This window comes from Triturus cristatus, chromosome 2_1, assembly GCF_964204655.1.
Source record: "Triturus cristatus chromosome 2_1, aTriCri1.1, whole genome shotgun sequence".
Lineage (NCBI taxonomy): Eukaryota > Metazoa > Chordata > Amphibia > Caudata > Salamandridae > Triturus > Triturus cristatus.
In genome coordinates this window covers 270,613,978-270,640,308 of record NC_140581.1, presented here as the reverse complement: position 1 = coordinate 270,640,308, position 26,331 = coordinate 270,613,978, and the positions used below count along the sequence as shown (strand labels likewise).

At 42.8% G+C, this 26,331-nt stretch overlaps 1 protein-coding gene across 1 annotated transcript in view; it reads right to left on the bottom strand.

Annotated features, from left to right (window-relative positions):
• Positions 1–22,170: 22,170 nt before the first annotated feature.
• Positions 22,171–26,331, bottom strand: part of SKP2 (S-phase kinase associated protein 2) — an 85,700-nt gene continuing 81,539 nt past the window's right edge. The window contains exon 10 of the mRNA XM_085631043.1: positions 22,171–24,886. Coding sequence (XP_085487169.1) covers positions 24,673–24,886 — 214 coding nt within the window. The 3' untranslated portion in view covers positions 22,171–24,672. The remainder of the gene's footprint in view (positions 24,887–26,331) is intronic.

Below are 26,331 nucleotides of genomic sequence, written 5' to 3'. Positions count from 1 at the left end.
CACATTACGCTTCATTCAGGCAAGATAATACCTTTGCCCAGAGACCGGCCTCCAATACTTCAACAACTCCTTGGGTCGGGCTCTGATCAGAGTCAACGTGATTACGGTGATTCTCCTCACACTATGATAATAACAATTTCTATATGGTTCTAGACGAGGCCAGTAGGATGGATGCTTTTCATGACATGGGGCTGGTGTACCCCTGGTCCTTCTGCAGACGAATCTGTGTCCTCGGCAGGGTAAATACAAGGGCAGCCAAAGTCCTAAATTTGCAATTACCATCCTTTAAAGTAAAGACTAATGTCCTCAGAAAGGTCCTGCAACCCAATCTTCCTCTGAACTGAATATCATCATAGACACTTGGGCAAAACCTTGCTCATGCCCACCCATTAATATACAAGTGGCATATCACCAAACGCCAGCTCCTATTGAACCTGCCTTTTAAAAAAAAAAAAAATGTATACATAGTATCCTACCCCCGAGAGTCTGTTGGTACAGGCTTCCACCAACCGAGTCAGCCCTAATTCCTTTCTTACAACTCGAAAAGATAGGGAGTTGAAGAGAATAGAAGTGGTTGGTACAAGGAGGTTTTCCTCTTCCAGCTTTGGCCTTCAATGCTGGGGGTTTGCTGGTACATGCATTGCATGCATTATGGGACTTCGTGGCTGAAATTATGCCAGCAGTTCAGAGGCAAATTAGCACAGACCATTCAGGATGGCCAGGATGTGGCCAAGTATGTCATCAGGTCAGGACTGGACACAATAGACTGCTTGGACAGAGTTGTCCATACAAGCATGGTGCTTCTGCACCCGCAAGGATGAGATCCTTGGGTGTTTCATGTGACGTCCAGGTATCAGTCATGGATGTGGCTTACCTTTTTGGCGAGAAGCCTGAATCCACTCTCAAGTGCTTTAAATAAAGCAGGACAATTGTGCACCCCCACTGTGCACAACCTTGGCCTTTCTACACCTGCAGTATCCACACAAATGTCACCTCTTTCAAGGCAAGGCTAAATCTTTGCCCTCTTGAATCGTCAAAGCCCACCATATACTTCGGTCTTTTCAAGGTTGCAGAAGAGGATCTAGCAGGCAACACCCAGGCCAGCAGGGGCATCGAGCCTCGCCGTCCTGAGCCCCTCCAACTACAGCCTCTTTAGTTTCCCCTTGCGACACAAGACCACCCCATGGGAGGCACCCTGGCTCGATCTCTTGGCCACCACTAAGAATGTGCAGTGACAGAATGTTTGTATATTGGAATCGACACTTTGAGTGGTATCAGTTCCTAAAGGGAGAGAGCGTGTGTGCTGCAGCAGTCTAGATAGGTACTGCGACTTGGGATGAGTGTCTCCAAAGACAGGCTATGAGTGTGTAGGGGGGGGGAGTGATACTCCGGTGCAGGTAGTAGTTGTGCCCTCACACACCCTTGCGGGTGCAAAGCATCATCATTGGGCACTGCTCCTCGTGGGGGTGGTGCTGCAGTCCATCACGGGCCCTACTAGAGGGCACTCTGTTGGAGATCTTTTTAGGAATTGCCGCAGTTGTGCATGTGGGTGTGTGAGTCAAGTGGGGGAAGTGAGTGACAATAAAATGACCTGTTGGTACCCTTGTATGTTTATTCGTGAGTCCTCTGGGTCAGGTTAAAATAAAGCGGGGATGTAGGCGCAAATTACGCAAAGATGAGAGGGGAGAGGAAAAGATGTTCTCCCGCTGCTCTCAACCCGTATGTGAGTCTAAAATAAGGTTTTTTATAAGTGGTGAGTGGTCGACATGTTTCGCGCTTTCCGTGATCCCTAAAGGATCCCTTAGCGCTTCATAAGGACCGTGATGAGGAAAAGAAATGAAGGGGAAGCAGGCACCCTATATTCCCTCTTTACCATTTGTCTGGTAAGTGTAACAGGTACGGTTAGTGGGCACGTCTTATCCGTGTCCTTTACTCTGGACCCTCCCTGTTTTGGAGAAGGGCTGCTTCGGCGGGAGTCGTCCAGTGAGAAGGGGGGAGGGGGAAGTCTTGCCCCTCTTCTGAAACCTAGTCTTCCTCCAGGGCCGCCGGTAAATAACCTGTTACACTTGCCTGACAAATGGTAGAGAGGGAATATAGGGTGCCCTCCTCCTCCCTGATCCCCTTCATTTCTTTTCCTTCTCACGGTCCTGATGAAGCGCTAAGGGATCCTTTAGGGACTACGGAAAGCGCGAAACATGTCGACCACTTATAACAAACCTTATTTTAGACTCACATATGGTTTGAGAGCAGCGGGAGAACATCTTTTCCTCTCCTCTCTCATCTTTGCGTAATTTGCGCCTCCATCCCCGCTTTATTTTAACCTGACCCAGAGGACCCACGAATAAACATATAAGGGTACCAACAGGTAATTTTATTGTCACTCACTACCCCCACTTGACACCCACATGAACAACTGCGGCAACTCCTAAAAAGATCTCCTACAGAGTGCCCTCTAGTAGGGCCCGTGAGGGACTGCAGCGCCACCCCCACAAGGAGTAGTGCCCAATGATGATGCTTTGCACCCGCAAGGGTGTGTGAGGGCACAACTTCTACCCGCACAGGAGTACCACTCCCCCACACTACACACTCATAGCCTGTCTTTGGAGACACCCATCCCAAGGCGCAGTACATATCTGGACTGCTGCAGCACACACTCTCTCTCCCTTTAGGAACTGATACCACTCAAAGTGTCTCTGCATAGTCTTTTGGAGCATCGGTACATGACCTTTTTCCAAACTGCTCCTTGTCCCCCATCTTACGTTGTGATTAGTGAATATTGGAATCCCCAATCTCTCTTGGATACACATTTGGCTTAGAGTGGAGCTTGGGACTTCTATTTGTGCTCCTGCTTCTACCTGTCATGCCTCTGGTTCTGAAGCAGATCGGGAACGATAGGGCCCCTGTCACCATACTGACCCCAGATTGGGCCAGAAGGGTGTGCCCAGAAATTCTGGGCATGAGAATCTTATCTCAATCAGGCTGCTTCAGGAGGCTTTTTCTGTCTCAGAGGCATATCTTGCACCCAGGTCTATGTAATGTACACCTCCATGCGTGGAGATTGAGCAGCAGCAGTTGACTGCAGTCTATTTACCTCCTAAAGTAGTGGACATAATCCTGGCAGCCAGGTGACCTTCTTCAAAATTCATTTATTAAGGCAGAGGGGTCTGCAGTCAATCCAATTTCATTACGCAGCTACCAATGCAGGTTTGTGCAATCTCCCCTAAATCCAGGATTGAATCAGACAGGTTACACTCGTGCTGGGTTTACTGAGACTTCATGTTTCCTTGCAAGGGCCACATATGACACCTATGCCCCAAAGAGCGCAAAATATTTGCAACATGACCTCACTTAAGGTCTGAAATTGTTGCAATGTCACTGAGGAGTCAGGGTGCATCGGTATCCGGTGCGGAATCAGCTCCTCTGTAGGAGCAAGACTGAGGAGTACTCCAACATCCTTGTGACTTCTCTGGCTGATAATGGCAGGACTGGAACGAATACAGGTTGGCCTTCTTGTACTTCTAATTACTGGAAGATTTGTATCATGACATGGGTCTATCGTGGGAACTACCTAGAGAACGGGAACATGTCTGTGACTTTGACCAGGAGTAGGACTTTCAAATCTTCTTTTGGTTTTCAGCGATATACAGTTTCGCTTCTCGTTCGCAGATCACCTTCCGATTCATGAGGGCACACTATTCGTGGGACTTGGGGACATATTTCTGTTGCATAAACCTTGTAGGAGGAACATTGTTCCCTTGCACACTGGAAATCAGCAGAATTTTCAGAAGAAACTCAACTAATGAGGAAAATTTGGTAGCAAGCTTCGTATCCATGTAGGAAGGCATGGGAAGAAAGGAACTGACGTTGAGACATAGGGGTGGATCTTATATGCAGCTCCATCATCACTTCTAAGGCAAAACGGAGGCAATGTGGAGCCACATGATGCCAGCCACTGGTATGCTGGAGCAGTACTATTTAAATCTGATGGAGCCAGTATTTTGCTAGGGGATAGTCTAAAGGTAAGGAATCCACAGTTAGAACTATCCATCAGAAATTAAGGTTTGGTTTTCTAAAGGAACAAATTAAACTGTTATTACCCCTATTTTGCACCTCGTTTTTTACACCGGTCCTATGTTACATTGAAGTTTGGTATCCCTGCCTTTTAGAGCTACCAGGCACATCACTCGCCTCGATTTGTGGGCGGGCCTAGGAAAATCAGCAATACAGCACCTCCACCAGCTGCTCTTCATGGTGTCTTTCTTGTCTAGTCCCTGTCCCAGCTTCCCCAAACACTCCCTAAAGGCAATCCCCAGTCTCTAACTCCAACCAATGCTTTCTCATGTGACAAAATACAACAGTCTCCATCCCCCCCCCCCCCCCCCCCATATCAGATGAATGCTAGAGTGATACAGGGTTTTATTTCACGACGTGTGGAAGGGGTGGTCAAGAAAAATAAAATCAATAAAGATTCCACTTCTTATTCATCCCAGCAAGCTCTCACACCAATTTGAGCATGTCAACACAATAGGCGAGAACTTGTCCCTTTTAGCCCTGGCTTCCGTGGTGTGTTTGTCTGCTTTTCTTGGAAACTCATTCTTTACTACTTCAAGAACTAGATAAACAACATGAGGAGCCACAGCCATCATGTATTATACTAGTAATTGCATGGAATTAATGATGTATGAATCAATGCAAGCCAGGTTTCCCATTCCAGCTAAAATTGCATACTTTTCACAAGACTATTCATTGTGTTTGGGAGGGAGTGTTCCAGTCGCCTTCACTATGTGTAGCAAAAAAAAAATGTCCTCCTCATCTGGTGTTCGTGTCATAAGGCAGAAGAGTGTTTACTTTATCTATACCCAATATGTATGGTTTATATGCTTAATATTAGTTTAAAACAAAAACACAGGTTAATATGACTTCCAAGAGTTTATTTTAAATAGTGGTAGCAAGGCCTGTATTCACAACTCTCCTGAACTTTTCCTGGACACCTGCTAAACGAATCATAGTTCTGTTAATATGGAAAACGATAGTGTTAATATAGAAAACAATACTTTTATTTATAAAAACGAAATCACGTCCTTAGTAACTAAATCGCCCGTCATGAACTACCACACAAACAGGAAACCCTAGATCAATCCCACAGTTAGATATTTCAATGGTCAAGGGAGACTGACCACAACATGGCACTCATGCCCATAAGGGGTATGCACCCTCCTAAAACACCATAAAGCCAGATGCCACATGAGTTCGGAACATATAGACAATCAGAACACAACACATGTAGTGATCACACGCTATCCATAACACTTTATCCACTGGCCACACTGTGTACATGTAAGGTCAAGGCCCACCTGTAGTAACCATTTGACCATTAATTTATGACTCTAAGGCCACAACCAACATTCCTCACCATATATGGTTCACTGGAAAAATTGACAAACAATGTAGGTTGAGACAGTCCTCAGACCATGTGCCTTTAACTGTTCTCATGGCTGCTACGTTCAATTAAACAAACTGTTCCTGTTTTGCCAAATACCTCAGGCCTCTTGTTTTTTAAGGTATTTTGTACGCAACTAACATTTTGGCGAGCCAGCCAGGAGGGATTGGGACGCCGTACCTGACTGCAGCCAAAGGAAGGTGACCCTGCCCGGACTGATTCACATTGTGCATTGACAAAGGTGGGCAGAAGCCACAATTGATTGGAAGTTCTGCTGAATCCGCAGGGCGGAGAGCCATCCTGAAGCAGCCATCAGAGTGTAAAAGACCACATCTGAGCCAGATACTTTGTTTTTTTTTTTTTACTCCTAGGATTTCTCAGTGCTAACAGGTACTTAACACAGTACCTGAAAGGAGTGAGAGGTGTTGGTCGCTTGGACCTCTGGGCATGACACAGAGCGTGCGCTTGACCCCTGGGTGTGATTCAGATTTTAGGAAAAGCTTGGACCCAGGAAACTGGGCATAACTTGTGTGTGACCAAGGAGGGCCAGAGATTCCAAAGTTGCTACTCTTTGGTGTTTGTGACTACCATCTTTTTCTAGGAGCGGAGAGTAGCAAACTATCCAGTTCACTTAGGAACGTGTTCCAATCTAGTCTTCTCTTGCTAGAGGATAAAATATGTTGAAACACATCCATTTTGTTTTGGATAAAGTAATTTTTTCTATCGATTATTGAATAAATGTATTAGTGTACGATGTCATTGCAATTTATCAACACTGAAAACTGTATTGCGTCAGAATTCATGCAGAATTTGTGCTAACCCATTGCATACCCGCCTTCTGTTACAATACTACGTATGCAGTCTTATCTTGTCTTCATGTAAATGCTTGTTTGAACTGTTTTATGTAAGAAATTGCCAGCACTGATCTCAAAGTACATAAAATTATAGTGCCCCACATACATTTGCCCCCACGTTTAGAACAAACTATAAATTCCCAAAAGATTTGAGTTGTATTTGTCCACAAAACTACTAAAAGTGTCATGGATTCCCCCATTAAAGCACATGGAAACAAGGTTTGACACACAGGTAAAGAAACGTAATAAGTTTTGCCAAGAATTGCACGCACACAAAGGCTCACACATTTCCCTGGCCTAAGAAGGGAACATTTATGATTAACATAATTGAGCATACTAATCACATATAACAACTAAATATACAGGTCAAAAGAAAGAGACCTTACTAGAATTATGGGCCATCTTGGTAGACGCGAATAGCAATAGCCCTACAACGCTGGTAGCAAGCAAGCCGTCAGCGCCTCCCCCACCATAAGCAGGAACTGAGGTGCTCACGCCAGCTCCCCCCGCATTAGAATATTAAAATCCAACAAAATAGAAGCTGATACATCTCCCCCCCCCCCCCCCCCACTGGAAGCAAAGTTAGGCCCAAGTTCAAGAGAACAACAAGCATTGGCATAGCCAATAGGTCTCGCCTTTGGGATCTTATAAGTATTTACTTATGCAGCACAATATTCTTGTTGCAACAACATCAACTGTTGCATGGCTAAACACTTATAAGTTCCCAAAGGGGAGACCTATTGGCTATGCCAAGGCTTGTTTCTATATGTGTGCATAATGAACATGTTCTCTATCCATGTGTGATTCACAGATGCACTCAGAACTACTGCCACCTGCAGGTAAACTCTCTCAGTCTCTTGACATAAGTATTAAGTTCAAAGTTTCACTACGGGGTGGCATGATAGAGGTGGCACGAACCCCGGCAGTAATTGTTGAGCTAATGACAATAATACAACATCATTAGGTTAGTTTTATGTGGAATATGTAACTGCCCTGGCTACAAATGGGGGTGAATGACCACAGCTGGATGTGGTCAACCCCTTACAAATGCATTTGGCCTCAATTCTGTCAGCTAAGCGCTAAACTGAGATATGAAAATGAGAAAGGGTGGATGGGGAGATGAGCGGTGGAGAGATGAGCAGAGGAGAATCAGAGAAAGAGAAGGAACGAGTTCTGTGGGAAAGGGACGCTATAGACTTGTGAAAGGCAGAATACGAGAGCGCCATGGCACGAGCTTCAGGATGTTAGGGAAACAAAAAAAGAGCCTTTAAGTGTATAGATGTACAAGATCGCAGACACATTTGATCACTCCTCCAGTGAGAAGTTCCTGATCGGGCCACATACATTCCATCAGGGAGTGCGCTCACAAACTGCATGCAGTGTCGATCTAGTTCCATTAAATTATTGAATTGTTTTTATAGCGCCTGGTTGTCATTGGGGGCCACTTCGCTGCGCTAGTGTGTACTCTGAAACCGGCTCGATTGTTATTTCCTCCCGACGAGTTAGAAGCTGGAAGTACTCTGGAAAAGGTAGAGACTTTAATGTAAAGTTTTTATTTTACTGAGTTTTATATAGCGCGAACTCGACCCGAATCGGGTATCAGAGCGCTTTACATAGCAAATGTTGCATTACATGACGACACATTCATTTTCTTTTCTTTGTTAGGCACGGGGAGATTGAATGATTTGCCCAGAATCACAGGATGTTCAGTGTCATTTCCGAGACTCAAACGAAATTCACCGTCTATCACCCTAGCCCTTAGGCCAACTCCTCTCCCCGAGTTGGCATCAGGGTAGCTGGAGGGTCGCACACCCAACTTCACATGGGCTGTGTGGGTACTTAAGAAAACTGCGGTTGGTTGATCGAAGATCTCCGATGTAGGCATGTAGCGAGGGCTGTGGGGAGGTATCTGCATTAATGCCTGGTTCAGTTCCTGTCTATGGAAGTATGACATGGCCAGCACATGGGGCCTGCATGCTACAAGACAGATGTGGATAAGGATAAAAATGATATGAATTAGAAAACTTTCTGCACCCCACACCACTGATTGGACGGTCTCTTTCAAAAACCTCAAGTTCCATACGTCATGCTTGACTAGCTCATTCAGTCCTGTTTATTAAGTTGCATTCTGAGAACAGTAGTCCTACATTTCTAGTGGAAAAAGTAAAACACGTGCAAAAAGGTTGGTGCGTTTCATAAGGGGAAAGCAAGGCTACAAATACCAAAGTGCGAAGACACAAGAACAGTACTCAGTCTGCTGCACTTGACACGTGGCAATTGCCCCCTGAATACTAATAGATACTTAGTGGCCCTGTGACGTGTATTCGCCAGTCCTGGTGTTTTAACCATTAACACTTTGTATTCTGGGGGTTGTATTATAAACGTTTCGGAAAAATGAATACATTTCCAGGCAACAACCTGAGGGTGTCCCACACGACTTTGGATCAGGTGTTAAGTATGAATAACCAGGAACTTGAGCTTGTTCAGCGCAGCACAGAAAACATTTAGAAGTTGTGCCGTTAATTAGGAAGCGTCCATCGTTATCCAGAGCAGGGGAGGAGGAGGGGGGGTCCCTGTTCCTGCTTGTAGCATTTATGGGAACCAAAGCAGGGAGGACCACAGCAAGGTCGGTAACAACTTCCAAGTCGCAATTGCACTTGAAACAAATGATGATGTGTTTTGACAAAGAGCTGCTGGCGATGTAGTCGCTGACATTTTTATTGGTACACGGAGCGCCCCTGAAATGCTGCAGTGTTCGCGTTACCGGAGCAGTGCTTTGTTGACGGCTGGTAGACTGACGCCGCTTGGCTTAATGAAGATTAACTTGGGGGGGGGGGGGGGGGGGACGGTGGGTTGGGTGGGTGGGAGGTAGGAAGAGGGAGGGGGGAGTCGTGCTCGTAGAGATACATGATGATTAACATCTGTTTCGATTTGTAGATACCATTGAATGGTAAGTGGCAGAAAGGCGACTTTCGGCACTTTCTTGGCAAAATGTGTGTTGGTAAAAGGGTTCAGCAAGTTTTACCTATGTATTTCCATTTTGTATAGCGCTGTAGCTTTACCCAATGGCGTTAGTGTGCTTTTCATATGGAACTGAAAGGTTAAAAAAGTAATATACTGTTGAGATGAAGTGAAAAGAGTTGCAGTGGCAAATGTAACGAATGTGAAACTAATGGGAAGGGCTAAAAAACAAGCATTGGCCGCGCGGCCGTGAAATAACGCTGCAAGGCCATGAAAGAGAAAGTGAGCCACACAGCTAACATGGAAGGGGGTAGGTGAGTGCTAAAGCAACGCAGAGAAGGCTGGCATATGGTGAGCACTTTCGCAGCCACTTTGATCTTCTCAGTGGCCGCGTGACTCACTGAGAACATCAAAGCGGACGCGAAAGTGATCAGCAGGCTGACAAATGGTGCGCACGCCCGGCGCACATGCACTGTAGATGGCGGCCTGAAAAGCACTAGTTTGCACTTCCAAATCCCGCTTTCTATAGCTCTCGCCAGAGCAGCGCTAAAGCGCTGGCTCAGGCAAGACCTAAAAAGCAAGGGAGCCCATATGCTTCCGGCGCAACAAAGGTTCCTTGTAAAGGTCCCCAAAATCTCAAACCCCCACCGTCTACCATGTCAAACACATAGCACCTCAACAGCAAGAAAAACACACACTCCCACAGATGCAGGCGAACATACTCGAGTGTCCGGGAGGTTTGCAGCAGTTCTTGATAGTGATATAGTGAGTGAGGGAGAGGAACAGAGCTCCAGCCCCCTAGTAACTGATGACGAGGGAGAAGCTACAGGATCATCCCAGGTAGCAAAGGAGACAGCAGAAAGTGAACTCGAGAGCAAACCCAGGTCATCTGGAGAAGAGCATAGTCCAGAGAAAAAGAGACAGGCCAGAAAGGGTGTGAAAGAAAGGGCACACAACCACAAATGCCTCGTACTGTCAACAAAGTGCCAATCTGAAGAGGAACTCATGGTAAGAGTACTCTTAAACAAAATAGCTTGGGGCATATCATCAAGGTGGCGCTATAAAATTATCGCCGCTTTCGTGTCCGTTTTCGGCAAGGCCACGCTATCACGTGAATCCTTGCCTTAGCGTGCTTCCCCTTAACGCCCAACTTTGCATCTCCAATGAGATGCAAAGTGGGCGTTCCTTTCCAAAAGAACGTGAGAAATGTCGCTAACAGACATTTCTCCTATTATCTAGCCTCACGCTAACCTGCAGAGCGATAAGAAAAGTAGCGCGAACCGCGGTTATCGCTACTTTCCTTACGCCTGCTTTTCATCTGACTTAGCCATGATATCCAATGGAAGGTGGATATCATGGCTGAGTCTGCCCTGCCCTATCAACAAGCTATCACCAAATGTTGTGCGATTATCACTGGATTTCCAGTGATAATCACACATTTGGCAGCTTGCGCCAGCAATTTTATCGCTGTTGAGATAAGCGTTGCTAATAGCACGCTATCTCAGCGATAAAATCCAGCATTTGCCGGCGATAATTATCCTCGCGCTGAGCGATAATTATCGCCGGCCCTTGCTGATATGCCCTCACATAACTTCCTGATAAATAAAGGGGCAACAAAGTCATTCATAAGGGAGGAGATATACTATGGTCATGCAAGGGTTTTCGGGTACGGTGACGAGGATCACATTCACAAAACACCTAGAACAGGACTGAGGAGAGGTACCAATAGGATAGGCATTGGCCCAGGGAAGAATCATTTGAGTCAGAGGACATAGCTATAGTGCAAGACTGCATCTGGCATGGAGGAGGAGACACCAAGTAGAACTTCCCCTACATGCAGGAATGCCTAAAAAGAGGGGAATGCTATGCTGGGGGAGAAACCAGTAGAGCCACCTGAAATAAGAACGAAGCCATTACTACAAAGGGGCAGGATGAGGATTGCATATGTGCCATGGGCCCAGATGGATAAAGAGGGGTTTAGAACAAAGTTACTGTGATTATTGGATGGGACAGAGACATTAATTCCATGCTTCGAGAAGAACACTGCAGGTATCAACCAAGCGATAGGTGTCATTAAGAGCATGCTAAGTAGCCTTATTGAGGAGCAGACTAACACGGTGTTTGCCCAAGCTCACATTCCAGCAATTACGCGAACCAATACCGAGTGTGATAGGCCACGTTTCAATCGTACAGGCCCTGGATATAACCAGCCCTGACAGATATTCCATGATCACCCAAATGTACGAGGGTCAATGGCAGAGACCATGGAACCAGGGGAAAGCATAACAGATTTTCTGAGGAGAATGATGGGGTCAAGAGACAGTGAACTAATACGGGCCCACAAGTCGCATTTTTCTACACTATCTTTACAAAGATACGGAGCGGGCTGGAAAGCGAAGTTGGTTTATATACCAAACCCTGGCGGGAGATACAAGCCTTTATACTACACTTCCACAAAAAGAAGCAAGAAAAGGGTAGAGAAAAACAGAAGCAGGCCCAAAGTAATAACGTGAAACTGGTGCAACGAAAAAGACTGCTCTCGAGGAGCAGCAATGGCAACATCTGTTCAAATGGCAGCAGTCTGAATGGGGGCTCCACCGCAAAACCCCAGAGGATTCCAAACCGGCTATGGCGGTAAAAGCCAAGGAAGTTGTCAGCAACCAGACCATAGGGAGTGTTACTATTGCCATAGGCCGAGTCACCTGGCAGAGAAATGCCGCTGCAGCAATAGCGAAACTAAAGAAAGCCGCCCAAAGCTATACCAAAAAGAAGGTTCCAGATACCAAGGAGAGGGCAAGATCAGCCAAAGCCTGGTACCTGGAAGAGACGAGGGAGGGCCACACCACAAGCCCGGTACAGAGAGATGCATAAACCCATGATCCCAGGGCACGCTGCAAACTTCAGCAGCACTAAACAGCAACACCCCCTCATCACATATTCCTGTGCACATGTAGACTGAAAAACACAACACACAGCAATGGCACACTCATGCATGCACCAAGCAAGACATGTTTGTTGAGAACTAGTGACGTCCATGGAACCCCTGCTAAAACATGATGCTATTCATCCCTATGCCCATTAGACCACCCCACGAAAATATTTTGCATCAATCTAACCAACCAGTTTGGAGAGTGGGGGGCTCCATGGCTTATAAAAAAAAGTTGTTCCGTCCAGGTAGCTAATAACAACCCTCACTCTCTGAAATCACTAAAGATCGCTTATAAAAAAAAAAAGGGTTGATCCGTCCAGGTAACTAATAACCACTCTTATGCCCAGAAATCACTAAAACATGCCGAACAGGGGTCACCTTTCGGTGAATCACTAAATCGAGACTACTGGAGTGTGGTGGTCACACCCCTAGGGTAAAAATACAGCTACTCCAAAAGCTATTAATTACGGAGCATATGTAATGATTCTGAGTTAACCATCAACAGAGTTTTTCAAAACCAGGTAACAGAAAAGACAAGAGTGCACCAACATGACGTATCATCAACCTTCCCTAAGCAAGAAAGTAAAAAAAGACACTTTCTGCACTCACGCTAATGGAAGGAGGAAAAACCCACAGCCTGCTTAACACCCTTGTGGATGCACCGTACCTTCATGTAGTCAAGCCCTTCTATGAACTAAACTTTGCGAACATTTTCCAATTGGGCAAAAGAAACACAGCCACCAGAAAAGCACAGATGGCTCTGAATGGAATCCCACCTTGAACGACCAGATCATGACAAAAGTTATGTATATTTCTGTACATATGTACTCTGTCTACTATGGGTTATCCCACACTTGTTTACACTTGAGGAACTGCCAGGTCAAAAGGGACTCACAAATGGGGAACTACAGCGCCTGGTAGGGATCTCTCGCATGTCACCTACAATTACACTGAACATTAGTATCCCACAAGCAGTACATTGCACCCTTCTACGCAACATTTGGCACTTCATTCGGCTCCCTAGCAATAGCCAGGTCATGTTATGTCTGTTTGCTGATTCCCACATGTGGTAGGCCCCTGAAAGGGCAAAATGTCTTATTAACCTTTACTTATATAGGATAAGGGCCAAGACTCATCCCAATAGAATAGATCTTCACAGGGTAGTTGTAACCCTGTCCTGATATGACATGAACCCAACAGCGTAATACCTCTTCACTGAACCTAAATATAGCCAAACCGAGCTGGGCTGGGCTGCATTGAAAGGGAACCGTAGGGTAAGACACTGTCTTGCCACAAGACTTTCCAGAGGAGATTCTAAGAGGTAGCAAAGCCCCCATATCAGTGCACAAACATGTCGGCTCCTGCATCCATCTGTGGACCAAGGGTAACGCTTAGCGTATTTTTCTTAACAATTGGTCTCCCAACCAATAAGTCACATGGGGGAAGGTTAAATGAGAGTATATCCACCCCACGCCAGGAAATATAGGACACCAGAGTTGGGGGGGAGGGGTTTACACTTTGTTAGACGGGAAAGGCCAACCCCCGATTGTTCAGAAGCTAACACTGTATTTCTTATGTTTCAGAGATAAAGGAACACTTCTTATGGGCACGAATGCTAACTGCGGCATGATATTGCACATTCCAGATATGCAGTAGGGCACCCCACGACGATGGATTACTATTTGCAATGCAGCGAGTTTGCCTATACTCAGCTAATCCCCGCATAGCGCAGATTCTGTTCCCTAGTAATCATGCACAGCCGGACCCTGGTCATTCCTGGAGAAGAACTATCTAACTTGTACTAACGCCCGTTAAAAAGACAACCTTGCTGCACCAAACACATCTCAAAAGATCTGGACTATTTTGGCTTGGCTCAGTTCAAATGCATTGCGGAAGAATTCAGACCTCACAGAAATGCATGTATCGGCAGGAGGGTATATACCAGTGCTTAACTTGGGGGGAAATAAACATAAAATAAAAATAAAATTGTGCCAGTGCTCTTGTCAGGGGGCCACGGAAGCTTGCACCACACATTTCGCCTGCCATGCTGCCTATGATAGTAACAACACAGCTGCTAACCATCAAACTCTTACAAGTGTGACAATTTGGACTATTCCAGTCCCCCAAAGCTATGAATATGGCCTGGTCGGCAGGTAATAGTCATTTTTAGTGTATATTCAATTAATAATTAACTGTTGTTGTGGCCATCTCTAAATAACCCACACTGCACCACCTTATGGGAGACTGTTACAAGCGCTGGTGCTGACAATTAAGTGCCTGGAAACCACTGGCTCAAATTAAGCACTGGTCTAGACCCTTCTTTACCCTGCAGACAAATCTAATGCCTGCTGGCTCCAGATCACTAGATAGGAGATGTTTAAAATGATGAACAGCACTGCCTCAATTCGATCAAGGAAGAACTGGCAGCAATTGTCTCAAGGTGATGCACCACCAATATGTATTGGACTTGATTCGGTCAGTTTTGAGCAGCCGAGAAGACTCATTTATTCTCTTTTACCAATATATTCAACTGAAGATCAAGAAACATCATTCTTGCTGAAAAAATATGTTGATATTCAATTATTAACTCAAAGGATTACACGTGCAGCTCAATAAACACTGGTGCAGACGTACCGAAATATCTTTAGCTTAGACTATATTTTTCTTGTGAAGGCAATTGTGAAAACACACCTGGGGCGTCGCATGCACAAGGAATTACTCAAATGCAAGCTGGCAATTCCTCTCTCTTCCAATGTTCCATGTGTGATGTTGCAAACAGAACAGCCAAACTTAAGAGAATAAGTAACCTTTACTACTTTACCAGTTACAAAAAGGGCTTATGGAAGACTTTTTCTTTTTTAATACACGGACTAACTCATCTCTTGAGATCATCACATTCTCATTAGTAATTTCAACCTTTAATGGAGAAATGATAATAAACGCAACTCATCTATAATAGATCTTTTCCTCCAGACTAACAATTTCCAATATTGTATCTATTGTAAACTCAGAGACCTCAATCACATCAACAAGAAGGCACTAGACTGCATGGTCCACCAGGCTACCAGCAGATTGAGGGTGACATTGCCAAACTAGTACAGCAATAGGACAATATGATTCTTGCCCTCACTGACACACTCATGAGATTGAAAGATACACATGCTTCAAAACAACTCTATAGAGAACTTTGCTAGATCATTCTGCAAAATCCACATAGGACACTCCACCTTCCACAGTAGAACTCAAATCCAACAATCTAGCCTCACCCCTTGCAAACAAAATCATGAAGATTAGGGATGATATAGCCAAACAATCACCTTCCTCTCCCACCGATAACTCAAGTTTCATTAAGAAAAATACTGTGACTACCTGGAGTGCTTCCGCCCCTATAGGTAAAATGAAAACCGCCATCACAAATGTGTCAACCTTTGTGATAGATTCTCATACCACCATCCCTACCCCAAAGATCACTGATGCTTTTGCTCCAAATTATAAGATCCTCCCTAAACATTGACTCTTTTAAAATAGGACATAGCCATTCCCCTGCTTAGGAAGTCAAGCACAGACAACAATGTGCTTAAAAACTACAAATCTATCACAGGGATATCTTCGGTCTCAAATATCATTGACAGATGTGTAACCAGTCAGCTATAGTACACCAATTATCTATTAGGAATCATCAAATCTGGGTTCTGTGCATTGAAATGCCGATCCTTATAATTGTGGATAATGCTCTACGTTTCTCTGATTAAGAAAATTGTGCCTCTAGATATCATTACCCTGTCAGCATCCTTTGATCCCGTTGATGAAAATGCCCTCTTACAATTTGCAGAAACAGAATGGGTAAAGAAGGAATGGTGCTAAAGTTTTTCAGCTCCTATCTCTGACAAAGCATCTAAGTAGGAATTGTGATGGAGGGCAAAGGGTATGCCTATATTAGTTAAGTCTGCCGGGGAGAACGATATGGCAGGTAACACGAGGTTGGAGAAATGCAGGTTGGAGGGTGGAGCAAAATTTGAATCAAAAGTGTAATGTATTGTTCTTTACATTACTTTGTCCTAATGTTCTACAGTGTGGCAGTGAATAACAACTGTGAACTGAGTTATAATTGTACCCTGGAAATGGAAAATAAAGTTTCAAAAATGAAAAAGCATCCAAGTAGGGAACTCTCTAGCTTCAGTCTCACTTTCTTGCACTTTGATCTTTATGTGGAATCACTAGACAATATGCCAGCAAAACACTAATATTGTTTTGTGATAATCAGTGCTGCAGCCTTACAACCCTTACCTCCTCCCTTCTGGATATACAGAACTGCATGTTAAACATGAAATTAAAGTGGAAACCTTAAATATTGAATTTCAACTTCTCTCCCTTTAAAAAGAAAAGGAATTTACAGCACAATCGTCAAGAAAATCCAAGGATATCAGCCTCACGGCAAAGACTATCTTCACAGCTACATTACTTGGCATCAGGCTGGACTAATTCACCTTGAGCTACATATCAAACTGATGGACAGATGAGGAAGCCAGTTTTTTATCTAAAGATTCTTGTAACCTCACATATTGAATGGGCTGCTGCCTAAATGTCTCCTAGCTCCCTCCTAAGCAGCTATCCACTCAGCAGGCCATACGGTCTCAACCATAAAAAGATCCCAGTGCATCACACCAGTCTTTTCCTCATTAAGATGGCTTCTTACAAACCGTCTGCCCTGCCAGTATGAATCCCATACAAGGTGATGAAATAGAACATACTTAAATACTTAGTCTAAAACAACTTCAGCTGTCTGTTAGAAAAGAACTTTAAGAAGCAAAGACCTGATCAAGTGGGATACCCCCTTATTCCAAATGTTGTGCACCCAGAGAGTCATACTGTAGAAAATGCTCCAAGGATTCGGGATGCTATGAGGACACACCCACACATAGGTCACATCAATCTCCGCTTTCGAAACAGCATTTTATAAAAAAACAATTAAAAAACCTTTCGTAAACTCTTCCACCTATTATAATTTGTCTTTTCAAATCCTGCACCACACAAAGACAACCCATTCTTTTTGGAGAGCTAGATTTCGAGTTTTCAGACATGCTCTTTGCTTGTCTCACTGTGCTTCTGTGCCTTGCCTCTGTAAAGCGACGTGCCACCCTATTCTAGGGTCCTGTCGAGTTATATGAAGTACCTAAATAAATAAGTAAATATATAATCCCCAGAACGAGATATCAGCCACTAAAGGGCAAAACTATTTTGTAGAGGTTTTTGACACAGGTGGAGTTTTACTTTTCAGTTTTAGCATGAATCCATTCTGAGAAAAGTTCATGATCTGTGCTAATAGGTGAGCAGCTCTGTTAAAGCCTACACTAATATCGAGGAACAGTACCCCGAGGCATAGCTTCTGTCACGTTTGGGGTTATGAATAGTCCGACAACGCACAGCACCTGGAGACCAACAGTTAATTCACCTCTGACTGGTTTCTGCAATACTCTGCAGTCCACCACTTTACTACTTCTTGCTGCACCAAAAACCTAATAAAATATCTACGGCTTGGTGATACCATTTTTGCCGTAGCCAGAGTGAAAGCATAGAACTCCCTTCTAGTCAATTTGAGAACAGTGAGCACTTTGATAAAGTTCACAAAACTATTACAAATCAGCCTTTTAGCACTCTAAATCTCTTTTATATTCTGCCCAATGATATTTTGCTTTAGTCCCACAGCACCAAGAAGCTTGGGTAATGCTGCAATAAGTAAAGTCAATTTGACAGAACACTTGTAAAATCAAAACACCCATTAAGAAGAGTTGACCCAGACATCATAATTTGAACTTTTTGTAATGCAACTAAACTTTTGAGCAAAAATTCAGATGGGTCAGAATTACTCACCGGATGATAGTATGTAGAATTTTTTACAACCCTTTTCTAAACACACGCACAACTAAATGCAGCATTAACACACAGTTCATAAAACTGCACAGGGTAATATGTAAAAATAGACTAAAAAAGGAGACTACACAGACATAAGAATCAAAAACCTCTACCATACGTACCTTCCTATAGAAATTTCCACCTGCAACTAAGTCCGCTAGGAAGTATTTGTTTAGAAACATACAAGGACCTCGCAATTTAAAATAGATCATTTCTGTATGAAGTTTGTTAGTGAATTTTTGGCTAAAGTTTGAGTCTAGATTTGTGTAGTCTATATTTTTTTCAGTATGATTTCACATGGATTCCACAGAGAAGCTCGCGGATGACATCAAATAATACTTCCCAGATAGGCCTTGCTGAATTTCATTCAAATACACCTGACTAACTATTCTAACACAGATAAGGTTCACTGGTACAATGCAACATTCTATACAATTATCAAGTAATAAGCTTTGGCAAAGCCAACAGGTATTGCTTATGCAAGAGATATTGGCTTTGCTAATGTTTTTAGCCATGTTGTACACCAGCGTGGCTACTGTTCAGCATGGCTGAAAGTTAGTTGCATAGAGGAGAGTGGCTTGAAGTGTCGTACAGTGGTATGGTAGAGTGAACTAGTGTTGTGGAGAGGCATAGTGTGTCATGTTTTAAAGTGGCATAGAGCAGAGCAGCAGAGTGCATTGGCATAGAGAGTAATGCTGCTGAGGGCAGAGGCATAAAGCACATTAGTGGTGGGTTGGATTCAGTGGTGGAGAGTGCAGTGTTGTAGAACATAGTGACGTAGAGTTCAGTGGTCCAAAGTAGAGTGCTATTGCAGAGTGTAGTGGCGCAGGGTGGAGAGCTGCAGATTACAGTGGCATAGAGTGGAGCGATATAGAGTAGAATGGCGTAGAGTGCAGTGGCATAGAAGGCAGTAGTGAAGATAGAGGGAACTGGTGTTGCATGCATTGCCATAATGTTAGAGAGTATACTGGTGTAGATTACAGCGGTATAGAATTCAGCTGAAGAATTGTAAAATGCATTGCCATAGATTAGAGTTGTGCAGTGGCATGGAGTGATGCAGAGTGGAGTGGCGTAGTATACAGTGCAGTGGTGAGGAGTAATGTGGTGGAGAGTGGCACTGTGTTGCAGAGTACACTGGTGTAGAGTGCAGTGGCATAGAGTGCAGTGTTGCATAGTAGTGTCGCAGAATGCAGTGTCATGGAGTGGTGCAAAGTAAAGTGGCAGAGTGAAGTGGTGTAGAGTAGCGTAGAGTGTTGTGGTGTAGTGCAGTGTTGCAGAGTGCAGTGGCGTAGAGCACATTAGCAGAGTGCCGTAGAATAGAGTGGTGCAGAGTAGAGTGCACTGACATAGAATAGAGTGGTGTGAGTGCAGTGGATTGGAGTACAGTGCAGCAGCACAGAGTGCATTGTTGCAGTGGTACAGCGTGGCATACAGTGCAGTGACAGCGTTGCAGAGTATAGTGGCTGAGTGTGGAGTAGAGTGAAGTGCTGCAGGGTATAGTGTCGCAGAGTGCAGTTCTGCAGGGTAGAGTGCAGTGTAGCAGGGATGAAAGCTTTGGTCAAGTCTGTTTTAAGTGTTATGGAATTGGATACTTAATAAAAATATCTTTTGGAAAGACACCGACGTCTGGAAAATAATTTAAAACGAAATATGGAATGCAATTTAAAAGAGTGATTACAGATGCATGCAATTCGAATTGGTGCAGAGCAGAGTGCAGTGGCATGGTGCAGAGTAGCATACTACCATTACAGACAACAGATTTTCAATTGAAATGACCATTACATTTGTACAGACATACAGTTCTAATAAAAATATACAATGCACAAACGATAATGTCTGCAAATGGTATCACCTCATGGATTGATTTGTTTTGACCATATTAAAGTATTTGTTTGCGAGTTACTTCAGAATTACCCAAAAATGTGCTTCATGTATGTGAAATACGTGTACAGTTCATTTGAATGTTGTTGTGCTAGAACAAAACCCTTTCCTACCCCCAGTATCCAGAAAGATTGCTGAATAAATCCTCTTACTATGAAGTCTCAGATAGAAATGTACACACCAAGCTCCCTTGGAAGACAGAGCCTGACATTTGACCTCGGTCTTTGAATGCACAACATATGTGACAAGAACAAAATTTACAGGCCTGTTTACAGAAAGGAGCAATCATAGAAAATACAAGGAGAGGTAGTGTGAAAAGGCGTTGCTCCCTGGGAGGGACAAACTGAACCATGACAGCATAAAACAAATAAAACCAGCAAATAAAAGCTAGAACAGTGAGTTACAACCCACAAAGCCAATGGTAAGCAACGGGCGAAATGCATTCCTAGGGAAGCTTTATAAATGTCCCCAAGATGTCTGTAGCAAACCAGACAGCTGGGCTGTCTGGTAGGCTTCAATCTAATGATATTGTATGTACAACTGATCCTTCAAGATACAATGTTTAGAAAATCTAATTTTATGCTGCCTAATACTAGGTTTCCATAACTTGCTCTCCAAGTCATTGTTTCTTAAACTGTGGTCCAAGGACCCCTGGAGGTCCACGTCGCCCTCTCATGGAGTCCACGACTGCTTAAAAAATTAACCAGTATTAACAAATTAATAAAGTGTATATAACTAAAGAAGAAAAATGTTCTGCAAATATGAATGATTATAATCGAGACGAATAAACGCAATTGAATTTAGAAAAGCTCCAACCTTTCCATTACAATTTTAAATACATATTTTAGTGCGTTTGTGCACTGAATAAAATATTTCATCATTTTTATATTTGTTAGAAGAATGCTTATTTTTGAACTCATGGGTGTTGTTTTTCAATTAAAATCATTGAAATTTCTGGGACCGAGTCCCCGGCTTCAAATAATGACTCAGTGGGGTCAAATAATGATTTAGTGGGGGTTCCCACATTTCAGTAATGATTAAGCAGGGGGTCCACCTAAGTCCAAAGGTTAGGAACCACTGCTCTGCATAGAGGCACATAAAAGAAATGAGACCGCTTTGAGAATCACAGCTTTCCTGTTGGTTGTTTTTTAATCCAACAAACGCAAAAAAACAGGCAGAGGTTACAAGCTAATAAGGAGCACACTGCGACAGATTATTCATTATATTTTAATAAGGTTTTTAATGGGACAGAATTGTATTTGAACATAGTCAAATTAAGATCATAAAATACCCGCTTGTTTACTGTGCAAAGGTTATGTCTGATCTTTTTTCACATTAATTGCCAGGGAAGGTAGTGTTGTCACCAGAGTGAGGATGCTTGCATTGGAATGCATATGGATAGTAACACAGCAAGTGCTGATGACCCATGTGACCATTTCCTTAGAGCTCGCACCCAGCACATTTACCACACCTAGTTGAAGCAGACATCACTCCATACCTAGCCTGTCGATTGTTTAAAAAAGCCCACCATCCTGAACATTAAAAGCTTTCCTAAAAGGCCCTCATTTTTGATGCCGTCATCAACAAATTCTTAGTTTTGAGACAAGAAAAGTAGTAGGAAGAGCTACAGTCCCAGGTGGCTGTGGTCCAACTTGAAACCAAAATATTTTTAGCAATACCCTATGTAATGTATTTCCACTAACAAGCAGGAGTAACAACGTACAGTACAAGTGAAACATAAATATCTATAACCATTTCATAATTGGGTTTGTAGCTAGAGGTATGCAAAACTGAAGTGGAGTGTTACATCACCCAAAGATGGCAAGTGTGTGATTCACAAACACTTCGCGAGTGGCTCAGAAGTACAGACCAAAGTTCCATTGCTGAAGAGGCTGTTTATAAAGCTAGAAGCTCAAGCAGGAGCTACTCCTGGGTATGGGGACTTTGGACTCCGCATGGAAATGGAGCTGTATTGTCCGGAACCTGGATCTGATGTTTGGGTACTCTCGTTAAACAGGGGAGCTCTCTCTGGGACTGTTGGGGGCCCCCCCTCACTGATCTGTTCTGTATTTGCGATGCTGTTATTGTTCCATCAGCTTTGATTTCTGCAAGCTCCTGTTGCTATCTGTCTCGAAAATGTATAATAAAGTGAGAAAAAAAGCTTCACAAATCAGAAAACAGGACAAGTAGGATTTACATTAAATTACTTTGGCATTTAATGGGACAGATATTTAAATTTTGTATTCTATATCACAGCAGATAATCTTGAAAATCCGTGTTAACACATAGCCCTGGGACTGGAAAGGGCACAGCCTATAAAATGCACCCAACATTGTCACTGCCAGGCCAACTTATACAGACTTAAAATTGGTAGTGTTTGATAGTTTAAAGCACTAGTCTCTAGTCCAAGGAATACAAAGCAGAATTGGCCTAAACAATTGCAAACCCATTACCAAGGGCATTGCAGACATACAAGACAATATTTGTATGTGGAGCTCCGCCATGCAGGTTATCATTCTACATGTAACATTAAACATTGCCTTTTGATATTTTAACTGTAACTAATTGGAACAATTCAGAAATTTAAATTGACTTTTTTAATGATCTCTCAAAAAGTGACATAAGCAAGCTGTGTTTCTATCCCTCCAGCTTTACTTTCAATCCAATTCACAAGCATACTTTTTGCCAAGGGATGGACCATAAAAGCTTACAAAGCATTCAAATATATTTATGCTAAAAGAGGAAACCATCTAGTAATTTCTCTAAAATTAATGTTGGGCTTAGTTTTGCCAAATATAAGACACATTTAAGTCTCCATCCTAGCAGGTAGACTATTTCATGATTCTATCATGAGCCGGTTTACTATTATTTATGTCATATCCGCTCCTATGCCCTGGAATAAAGAAACCTTTGAACAGGTTTCAGTCGATTTTGTACAAGGCATGCTTGTTTCTTCCTGTAGGAATTTTGATGCAACCTTAAGTGATTCAAATCACAGTGAGCACTGCAAGAAACTCCCATTTGGAAATCAGAAGCCTTCAGGGCAAACAAATTCCACTCAACCACATCATGTGGACTGTGGGTATCATTTTAAACCTGAAGAATAAAAATTGATTTGCAGATATGAAATTAATGTGTTCATAAACATTGCATATGCCAGTTAGCTTATCAAAGGTATTTAAAAAAAATACATGACATTATATCAGACGGTGCCAGAGGTGCGAACGTTTTATCTTTGAAAGTGTGCCCCTGCAATTACATTTTTTTTTTTTTTTTTTTAACAAAAAACTATTTTTAACATTGTTCTTTTAGACATTTCAGAAAGTTGGTAAAATAGACCTCTCAAATTTGCGTAGACTTCATTCGCTTCCATTTTAAAATTCGTTCACACTTTAGATAAAAATGTAAAAATAAAACATTGATCTGAAATGGATGAAAATTGTTGATAGATATTAAAACAGTTAACACCTAATTTCCCACACCATTTTAAAGTATTTTTTCCTTTGTTACGAATGCAGAATTACTTCACCAGTAGAGGATATAACTTTCCGCTTGGACGACTGGTACAGGACATCGAGTCAGAGCAAAGGAGAGCATACAAGAATGGTCACCACAAAATTTCACAATCACTTCCTTTCACAGCATAGTTTGTTTGGATGTGAAAAACAAAAATCAGGTTTCCTTGATAAGTAGACTGTTGTTACGGACATCCTTATACAGGATCCTTGAGGCTTTACATGGAGTCCAGGTTTTTAGCTGTGTGACAGATTTGATGCATACAAGAATGATTTACCGGACTGTTGACCAAAGTAACATTTGGTATGACCGTCAATCTTAAGCCTTGATGCATTACCGGTCTCCCACTCTCTTGATAATGAATTAACAGAGGTAAATTTCTCCCACAGATCTTAAAATCAAAACTTTGTGGACACAGTTATACGACGGAGGGTATATACGAGTGAAATAACCCCTCAGTAATGCCCAGATGCCAACTTCAGTTTCCAATTCGCACTCCCTGATGTCCTTGTTCTTTAGCTGCTGAAACTTTAAACATGTGCCACAATGAGGCTATTTCCCTTATCTACACAGCAGTTTGTGATGAACCAAAAGTGATTGGCCATGCAAATTAAAGTGTGAATGTGACAGTTTAGAGAGAAACGTGAAGTGACAGAACTGAATTTGTGAGTGAGAGCGTGCAAGTATGTTGGAGTGACAGTGTTTATAAAATGTGCTTGGTGTTTGATATGGAGTAGGGGTTGTGTACTTTAACTTTGCATTTTCTCTCAGAGATCAAAAGTCATGGATTTATTGATGACACCAGATGTTTGCTCATAGAACAGTAAATCCAACTCCATAATCTATACACTTCAATTACCCAGGCTGAAATTAAGAACGCGAAGAAGTACTGGTTGCAACTTTAAAAAGCCTAAAAGTAAAAACAGTCCGCACATATGCCAGCTGTTTAGTGAGGCCGCAAGCCTTACTTGATGGGTAGAGTCAAGTAACAAGCACCTTCGCATAAGCCATTACTGAGAGCTGGCACTTGTGCAACATTTACGGAGAGCGGAGGCCACACAAATGGAAATGGGTGGATCATGTTCGAGAAAGAGCACGCTGCGGATGAGGCCCTAATTTCAAGTAGAAGTTCCATTCTGACCACATCAACTCCACCTTACACTAAAAAGGTTTCCAAATCACAAGCCATCATTCTGTCGAAATGTCAGCCTGCATGTCACACCCCAGATGTCCCGGTTCCGTTTGTTGCCCACAGTTGGTCTTGCAATGGTAGTAAAATGGGAGCAATTTATGCTTAGGTGAGGCAGTGTTTCTTTGAGGAGCTGGAGCGAACTGTCAGTCACAATTCCAAAGACACTGAGTGTCTTTAATGTGGGAAGATTTCCAAGTTCACTAAATAAAAGTAAATAAAGAAACAGTGCATCAGTTTTGAAAGACTTTCTAAGACCGCAAAATATGAGTATAGAACAACAATACTTCTCTGGGAACTTTCCATTCTTAATATTTGGTCACCCTGTATATTCTCCCTCATCCTGGATGATAAAAACATGCATAACCACTAAACCAGAACTAAATATAGCAAAAGCTAACAAATTCTACCAAATCTTCAGCCTCTCTCAATATTTGCTTGAGTCCAATCATTTTCTATTATATGGCTGGCATCTCATTTCATTTAATGTTTGAGTATCTTTGAAACTGCTATTCATATTAATAAGAAATGTTCTAGCATAGGATGTTGTGTAGCTTTATGATCAGTATTTTCCTCTCCCATTAGGGTTTATCATGCCGTTACGGTTTCCTCATGTTCACCGTGCTTTGAAGATGGCGACCAAAGGTAGGTAGGAACAACAACAAAACTAAATAGCAGGACTACAAAATAGTGGTGAATTCTCGACCCAAGCACTAAATGGCAGAACAATGCACAGCAAGTGAATCGAGGAAAGATTCACAATACAAAAAAGAAAAAAGACAGTATTTGCTTGCAGTTTACAGGTGTGTGAGTTAGAGAGAGTTTGTTTAAATATAGAAATATTCATAGATCCATAGTGGGGCTCTGGATGAGGCCTCTTCATTATTTTGCTTTCATCCAGCACAACATACATTATCGGATTATGGCTAAGCCCACTTCAGCCATTAGCTCTCTTGCACTGCAAGTGGCGGCATTGGTCCTGATCAAATGGGCACCTTTGCAGACAAAGTGCACGTCACTTCCAAGACTTTTGGGACAAAACTTCATTTTGCCAACAGTTTTTTCTACAATTTTCTTTATCCGTTTTGATGTAATTCTTGTGTGTTTAAATTATGTGTTCACTTTAAAACAACTAAAAGCAAATAGTAGTTTAGCTTTGTACCACAACATTTTCTGTGATTCACATAAAAACTAAAAGAGGTTTCTATACCTGTTTAAGTACACCTCGCGCACTAAGAAGCACTTGCTCTGTTCTACTGAAACTATATGCGATATTGAATTCCTTTGAATTTTACATGTTTATTGCAAGTCTTAGGCCACTGTGCTTAGACGGAAGCATTTTTTCCTTTTGTGTCATAAGCTTGCAATATAAATAGCCACTGAACCAGCATGTCAAGACCAGACCTATTGGCTTTGTTATTTTTAAAGAGTTCCTTGAGCTCCAGTGCACGCTTCTTCCACACGAGGGTTCAAACAATGTATAGGCTGCACAGAGCTGTGATTATTGCATTCATTACAAAGGTACCAAACAGTCAAAAAGCTTGAAAAGTTTGTTCTTGGCAGACATTTTTTCCTCGTTAAAATGTGTTGAATCCAAAAACTACACACACACACCAGACCACAATGGGCCCCATTACAAGTCCCCGCT